Below are 8,507 nucleotides of genomic sequence, written 5' to 3'. Positions count from 1 at the left end.
TGTCTTGGGGGTTGAATGGAGGGTAGCTTGGCAAGGTGTGGACACATCCCCACTCCAGCAGCCAAGTATTTGGGGATGCTGGGAGTCTTAGGGGGGCTCCTATTCCCCACCCTCCCGCAACAAAGAAGGAGTCGAGTCTCAGTTAAGGCTGAAGAGGATTTAATTGAGCTGGGGAGGGAAGAAAGGGGGGTTAGCAAGAACCCCCAACTCCATCTCTGCCGGCTCTGGGACGGGGCGTCGGCCCTCAGCGAGGGAGGTGTTCCCGGGACGCTGAGCGCTTCATTCTGTCCCCAGGGCTCAGGCGAGGGAGGGAGCGGGCCCGCATACCCGGACCTAAAGGTCAGCGCGGGCCGGAGCGCCTTCGTCGGGCCTGGCAGGCGCCCGCAGGTACTCTGGGGGAACAGGTTCGTCAGGCGCCGCCTTGCGGTAGAAGCCGAGCTCCTGCACAAGCTCATTAATCTCCTCGCGGCTCATTTCGCTGAGTGGGATTCTCTTGAAGTAGAAGAGGGAGGTGAGTGCACCTCGCCCCGCCCTTAGCCCCGCCCCCCATCTGGCTTCCAAGGCCTCACCTCCAGTTCTTCATAGCGGTGGCCCAGCAGGACGAGCTCTGGGTCTGCCCCTGGGAGATGTTTCATTACCATGTTGTGACTGGAGTTGTTAAGGTGGGTTGTGGTGACCTGAGGCAGGTGGGGTCTCCCACCTACGAACAGAAAGTGAATAGCGCTGCTTCTTTAGCCCAGGTAGGGTAGGGATCCACATTTACATGTGAGGAAATTAGAGTTCAAAGAAGCAAAGGGCCCTCTTTTTCTGTGTCAGTGGCAACCATCACTAGTCAATTTCTCTTGCCTACCACCTAGAAATTCTCTGGCCAGTCACTATCAATCAATTCCACTTGTCAGATGAAAACCATTTGTCATCCCTATCTGTAAAGTTAAGTGGAAGGAGATTCTCCCAGATCCTCCTCCCCATTCTCCCTCCCCCAGAACGGAAAAAAGGATACTATAAAGGGATATCCTGGGTGACGAAGGCCTTCACCTGGGGAAGAACCAGAGCATCAGACCCCAACCACCTTCAAACACCAACAGGAAACTGAACCCTGCTAAGGTCACACGCCCTTGACTCCCATCCCAGGGAACTTCCCCCACCCAATCTTTAGGATGTTACCCTCCCCTCAAGTTCAGTGGTGACAGAGCTAGAGACCCCTTCCTTCAAACTTACCTCCTTCAGGCGATTCAGCTGTCATCCCCCACAGGTCTGGAGGGAGACAAAAAGGGATAGGTCAGAAGTCCTTCATGTCTGCCCCAACCACACCCTCCAGACCATTTTACCCTCGTCCCATAGTTGGGTGGGGCTATGGATTACCCCTGGAACAGCAGCTCCCAAGGTATGGACATGGAGGTTCCTTATGGGCAAAAGGGGGAACTCTGTAAAGATGGGAAAACTGAGGCTTATGAACATCAGGAGAGAGAAGAGCAAGACCAGAGACCCAAAGGGCACTTACCAGCCTTGGGGCTGTTGCCTGCACACCTTACTGACTGTTGACTCACTCCCAATCAATGCCCAAAAGAAATGATTACTCTACTTCTTTCAGGCAGTAGAGACCGGGGCCTGGTCTTTGGCCCCTAAAGCCTCAGGGTGAAGGCAGACCAGAAGTAAACAGCTCAGAATTGCCCTGGGAGATCCCATTAGAGATACCTGCCATCTGGTCCCTATCTAACCCCATGAAGAACTGCCCCTCCATTTGGTTGCTTCCCCAACATGGGAGGGTGGGTGCTCTCCCCCAGCACTCCCAGAGGGAGAGTGCCACCTCCCAGCAGGAGTCCAGACCCCAGGAACACCCATTCTAGTCTTCCCTCCTCCTCCCCCTCCTTTTGTCAGACAGTAAACTAAGGCCCGTAGAGGATCTGTGATGATTCAAGTCACACACAAAACAGGGGCTCTGACGGGTAATTTCCCCACAGAGGAGGATGAGGGACTACTGCTGAGTTAAGTGTTGGTAATGCAGTTGGCTTTTGCGTGGTGGGGCAAGCGCCCAGAGTCTTCCTTCCCTCAGGCAAGGGAGAGACAACCGGAACTGGGGTGGGGGAGGAATTCCAGTAAAAACTGGAATAATGGGAGGATGTAAAGTTGGGCTCCAGAGGGCAAGTTTAGAAGAGTCACAGGCCCGGAGTAGAGTTAGGGGACAGGGCCAGTGTGTCTGGGGACCCGCTGTCCGGCCGGCCGGATGGGAAACTGGGGAGGAGTTCGTATTTCCAGGCCGCAAGATCGCATGTCTGGGGGCTGCCACGGTGGGTGCTGGGGCGTCCTGAGGCTGGGGAGAGGGGAGGGATGGTTCTGGCCCTGAGGGGAATTTGGGAGTCGGGAGGGTCGTCGGGTCAAAATGAGCAGTGATTCCAAGGCTAAAAGGCCACAGGGTTGTGGTTAGTGGTCCCTGAGCTAGGGACCAGCGCACTTACCTCTACCCGGGCTCGGGCCAGGCCGTGCAAGCGGTTCCAGTCGGGCCGGAAGGTGGTGACGGCAGCCGCAAGAGCCGCAAGAAGCAGCAGCAGGGGCGGTGGAGGAAGCGGGAGGTGCATCGGAACCGGGCCGAAGATGATCCGCAAGAAGGAGGCGAACCGCTGGGCCCCTGCGCCACGTCTGGGTCCACCGGCTGGCCCCGCCCCCACTCAAGGCCCCACCCAGCTAGGGACCACGCCCCTACTGTCGGTCTCCTCCCCAGGGGCCTCTAGCTCTCTCCCAGCGAGGTTCGGGGTCTTCTCTGGTCCGCAATCTCCTCTGGCCCTCAGGCCTCTAATTTTCCAGCCCCAAGAGTGTCCACGCTCCCTCTGCCTGCCGAGAGCGTAGAAGATACGGCAGGATGAGGCCAGACAATGCTCCCTTACGCCGGCAGGGGGCGCGGGAGGGATGCAGACAAGGGAGTTTCTGGGCCAACCACTCGACTCGAAGATGGGGGAAACTGAGGCTTGAGGAATTCTTGTTTGTGTCTTTTATTGCTTTGGATGAAATTCTGATCTAGGTTTCAAGCCCCTGGAGTACACATGATGGCGGACTGTGCAATGTTACGTACTTTGTAGGGGCTGGGAGGATAAAAGTGTTAATACACATAAAGCTCTTTAGAACAGTACCGGGAACATTGTTTGTTAGCTTTCATTATTTCATTTTTTTACCTCATAAAGGTCCTGTGCACTCTGTTTTGCAAGTTGAGAGACAGGCTTAGAAAAGTAGAGCGATGAGGTTGTGGATCTGGGATTTGAACCTGAAACATCCCTGTGCTCATCTCATCAAACCAAAGATGACTGGATAAGGACACCACCTCCCCTCTTTAAGCCTGAGGCAGACACAGCAAATTAATCACCGTGCTCTTTCTTGTTAAATCTAGACTGGGAATCAGAATCCTTCTCAACATCAAGCCAAAGCTGCATGATGACTTTCATAGACCCTTAGGCATTTCTGCCTTCCTGGGCCTTTTCGTCCATTAAAATAAATAAATAAATAAATAAATATCCATTAAATATTGCATTTTACAACTGCTTTGATTTTAAAAAATGAATACAATCTTGACTGTATTAATTATATGTTTTTTTCTTTTAATTTTAAAAGAAATGAAAATTAAAACATATTCATAACCTCTAAAAGTGTCATGGGCCTTAGACACTGAGCCTAATGGATGAAGTCAGGTTTCTTTGCTTATACCCTGCTATTTCACATTCATTGAATTGATTGTAAAGATATAATAATAATAGGATTAGAGTTGTTATTTAATACCCATTCTTTGTAAATACATTAGGGGCTGTAAATATAATTAGTTTTGTCCAGACTATTGACATGATAAGCTATGTCTAACACTCTATTTACTGCTGTGGAAATGTGAATTCATCCAAGTTTTCTGAGGGGCAATTTGACTCAACAAATCAAAACCCTAAAAGCATTTCTTCTATCCAGTCATTCCACTTGTCAGAATTTGGCCCAAAGTAATCATCAGAGAAGGGACCAATTGTTAGGTTATCAAAACATTGTTTACCCAGCTGTGGACTTCGGGGTCCATGCTCTGGCTCAAATTCTGGTGCCCAAGGCATGGGCAGTGGTGTCTGTGGGAGGAGCTGCTGAGTGTCGCTGGGCACTGGATTCCCTGTACCTTCCGGCTTTCGCGTTTTGAGGCATGGATTTATGGAACAAAAAGCAAAACTGGAGTTTCCCTGAGGACGAGAAAATTCCACCCATGGACTGCAGCAGCCCCTCCTGCCCAGAAGTTTCTAGACTACTGGCATGTCCTACAGATTTCAGGTGTGCCATACCCACCTCTACAGTTGTATAAGCCAGTTTTTTGCAATAAATCTCTTAATGTATGAAAAACAAACAAACAAACAAGCAAGGGAACCCAGCTGGTTTAGTCAGTAGAGCACGCAACTCTTGATCTTTGGGTCATGAGTTCGAGCCCCACATTGGCTGTGGAGCCTACTTAAAAATAAAATTAAAATATTAAAAATATATATTATTAAAAAAAACACAAAACCACTGTTTATAATAGTGAAAAACTGGAGTCACAACCTAAGCATGTCACATCAAGGAATGAGTTAAATAAGTGATGCTACCTCCAAAGGATAGAAAATCACGCAGTTGTTTTAAATGATGCAGCATAGTGTTGAATGACATGGAGAATGTTCATAGTTATGGTATTAAAAAAATCAAGCTATAAAACAGTAATATCAGTTGGGAGTTGTGATGCTCTGGGCTGCAAGTCATTGAAACCCCAAGTTAAACTGACTTAAACAATAAATGAAATCTGTTGGCTCAAATAACAAAAAAATTTAATGGCAGGGAGGGCTTCAGGTGAGTTTTGATCCTGTTGATAAAGTCACCAAGACCTGATCTCTCTCCATTCTGCTTTCCATTCTGCTTTCATCCAACAGGACCACAGGCTTCTTTATTCATATCTAATTAAGGGAAGATGATATTTTTTGGTAAACTTCTCAGGAGAGAAAGCAAGCGTTCTTTCCCAATAGCCCTTAGCAAAAGTCTCCTTATATCACACTAGTCCATACATGATCCAATCATATGGCTAGGGGAATGGAAATTGCTCATTGGCTTAACCAGTTGAGACCCATTCCAGAAGCCTATCAAGGATATGAGCTCCAATGGATGTTGTAGCATCAACAGAGTAGCCAACCAATTTTATAAAACACACATATAAAGATACATATGCCTAGACCGAATAACAGAATTTAGAAGGAAACACCCCAAGAAGTCAAAATGGTCATCTCTTGGTAGATGAAATTACAGGGTGAATTTTTTCTCCTTTATACTTTTTCCCATATTTTCCATAATAAATATGTATTAGCTAAATATAAACAGTAAACATTGTTTACAAAAATAATGGGACAAATGCCATGGGTTTCCTCAACCTTACCCCATACCTCAGCAAGAGCCTCAGAGTGGCTGAAGCCAGTGGTCCCATGGAGCCTGTGGCTTTTCTGCTGACAGAGCCAAACCTCAGTGCCTCATGGGCCCACGTTGTTCACTGGACAGATGCCACCAAACCACTCTCATTGCATTAGCCTAGATGCTGTGGCCTAGAAGGGCCACAGCCTGGGCTGCTGAGGGTTGACTAGCCAGCCAGTAGAACCAGTGGTAGAGACACTGGCCATTACAGTACCGGGAACATTCTGGCATCAGTACCCATGGGAGGCCCAGGATCTCCCAGAACAGATCTCTGCTTGTAAACCATGCCCTTAAGTGGCATTTTGTAATCTAGGCTAGCAGCTTTCCTCAGATGGGTCTGGGTTTGGGGTTTTGTCTCTGATGGGGTCAGACTCAGGGTCTGGGGCAGCCCTTAGCCTAAGGCCAAGTTTAGAACTGAATCTGGGACTGGAGTCAGGGCAGGGCTCAGTCAATAACTGGGCTTGGGCCTCAGTCAGTGACCAGGATCAAGGCTCAGTCTATGACTACACTCAGGGCTCAGCCTTTGACCACATTCCATGCACAGTCTGAATCCAGGGCTTAGTGTGCCACCAGAGTTGTGTGACCTGGGGTCAGAACTCATTTTGAGGTCAGGATTCAATCAATGATTTTGCTCCATGCTCAGTCTGTGTCTGAGACCATAGCTCAATCTGCCACCAGGTTCAGGGGTTAGTTAATGACTACACTCAGAGCTCAGTCTAGACCTGGTATTGGGGCTCAGTCTTAAATCAAGGGTTAGTCTGGACTGGGGTTAGAATTCAGTCTGTGACGATGGCTCAGTCTTAGGCGAGGATCAAGGCTTAATCTGGGTCTAGAATCAAGGTCTCAAACTGGGATCAGCCTTAGGGGTTGGATCAGCCTTGGGCCCCAATTGGGTTTAGTACATGTGTAGAGTCACGGTTCAATCTAAGACTTTGGTCAAGGTAAGGTATAGGCTTAGACTTGGCATGGGATCAGGGCTCAGTTAACACCAAAATTAGGGTTCAAATTGGATCTGGGATCAGGGCCAGGGTTTAGTCTGGCTCTATGCACAGTTCTGAACTCCAGAAAAGCAATTTCTGGATACATGGGAGCCCAGGGCAGGTCAGCCTGCAGGAAACAACAGCCCCCAAGCAAGTTTATATTCTTGCAGTAAGCCTCCCCTTCCTTGCCGAAGCCGGTGTCCTAGAGCCTTCTAACCTACATGGCTCTGCTGCCCAAGATCCCCTCGCACCAGAATAAAAATAGCCACTCACTTCAGAGCAGCTGACAGCGGGTGCTGGGCTGTCTGGGAGGAGGGGGAGCTAAAGAGAGGGAGGAGGGATGCCTGAGCTCAGCTCCAGCTGTGTGACCTTGGGAAAGTCACTCCTTCTCCTTGAACCCATTGCCTGCGGGGCAGAATGGGAGGTGAGGATGACACCTGTGCTCTCGAGAGGGTGAGAATGAGAAGACAATGACATAACATGTGGCACTCAGTACCAGTAAGGAACCTTGAAGGGAGGAGAAATGTTCTTCTGTGCCCTGTATACTTCCTTCTCAGGGAAGACCTCCTTAATGCTTACCTCTTCCACCTTCCCATAATACCCTATGGCACACTGTACATCTCCAGAGATTTATCAGCTAGTGGCCACAGTGTGACTTCCCTTACTGTGGGTCTCAGTCAGGGTGGTCAGGGAGCAAAAGGAAGGAGGGCACACCCTTTTTTACCATTACCATCCTCAGGTGCCCTTGAGAGGTGGCTCAAGGAAAAGGAATAGGGAAGAGAAAGTCTGCCTTCCCTGCTTATGGTGGATTTACTCTGAGCCAAAGGACTATGAGGGCACATATCCAAATTTTGCACGCTTTCATAGCCCAGACCTTCCATACTCCATTCTTTTGTCCCTGCTCCTCCCTCTGCTTCCCAGGATACTTCTCCTTTTTCCAATTTGGCAATACTGACTCTCCTTCAATGAAGGAGTTCAACAGTCACTTCTACGGGGGAGAATTATTCACTCCCTCCCCAGGAACCTTACTCTTTGACCCCTACTGGCTGTGTAATCCCTAGAGCTCAGTTTCTTCCTCTGTCGAATGGGGATCTTATTACCAACCTCACAGGGTTACTATGGAGAGTAAGTGAGATAATTTGTCAATCATCAGCTCCCTCCTTTCCTATTCTTGACCTAAACAGCCTGAAGTGTAGCACTAAGAGTTTCCAAGAGGGGGTTGGACAAGATGTACCCTCTGCCTTAGTACACCCCCCACCCCGACTCCCTAGAGTGAAAGGAGGGAGCCAGGAGGGGCCTTTGGAGACAGCCGTCTCCAGGGGGGCGGTTCTCCCTGGCAGCTGCCCCCAGCCTGCCGCCCGGAGCCCCAGAGCCTGTTATCAACCTCCTGAGTCATCACACCAGGAGCTCAAATATAGCTCTCACCCTGCTCCCTTCTCACCCAGGGTCCGCCCCCCCCCCCCCCCCCCCCGCCTCTTCCCCTGGCAAAGCCACATCTGGGTCTCAGAGCCCCTTTCCCTTCCCCCCAGGAATGTAACTAACACTGGGCCACCAGTGATCAGTTTCAGATCAACCAAATGGGCAGGTTGGAGCAGATAATGATGGTGATATTGATGACGATGATGGCACTGGTGATGATAACTTCAGAGCAGCTGCCCTTACTGAGAGCTTGCTTGTGCCGGGCTCCATGCTAAACACTTCATATGTGTTATCTTGTATCTTCACAGCAATCTTAGGTGGTATCTATCATTTTTATCTCCCTTACACAAATCAGAAACCGGAGTGACCTCCCCAGGTAAGTCAATGGCAGGGCCAGAAACAAAATCCCCTATGGGATCTGACTTCAGGGAGAGAAGATGATAGAAAATCCTGGGCTGTCCTGCAGTGTGCAGGAACGCTCTGCTTGCTCATTTGCATGATATTTGCCTGGCTTCCGAAGGACATTGATGCCCCTGTCCTACCCCTGGATGGCTGAGCCCTATGACAGATCCCAGTCCCTGCCCCCACCCCGCTTCCGGGATTACATCCGAGGCTAGTACTCATGGGGGCCTCAGCTTTCTTTTCTGTACAATAGGAGTCAGAGGACTG

At 49.7% G+C, this 8,507-nt stretch overlaps 1 protein-coding gene across 1 annotated transcript; it reads right to left on the bottom strand.

Annotated features, from left to right (window-relative positions):
- Nucleotides 1-142: 142 nt before the first annotated feature.
- Nucleotides 143-2,649, bottom strand: SELENOM (selenoprotein M). Its single transcript, XM_047088186.1, has 5 exons — nucleotides 2,457-2,649; nucleotides 1,219-1,254; nucleotides 1,001-1,035; nucleotides 570-648; nucleotides 143-492 (listed from the first exon to the last, which is right to left on the bottom strand). Exons 1-5 carry the CDS (start codon nucleotides 2,574-2,576, stop codon nucleotides 334-336), a joined length of 429 nt encoding a protein of 142 aa, XP_046944142.1. The 5' UTR covers nucleotides 2,577-2,649; the 3' UTR covers nucleotides 143-333.
- Nucleotides 2,650-8,507: the final 5,858 nt, after the last annotated feature.

This window comes from Lynx rufus, unplaced genomic scaffold (genome assembly GCF_022079265.1).
Source record: "Lynx rufus isolate CCGP_SWC_20201006 ecotype Redwood Valley unplaced genomic scaffold, mLynRuf1.p SCAF_24, whole genome shotgun sequence".
NCBI classification, from domain to species: Eukaryota; Metazoa; Chordata; class Mammalia; order Carnivora; family Felidae; genus Lynx; species Lynx rufus.
This window is presented reverse-complemented; position numbering and strand designations above follow the sequence as displayed.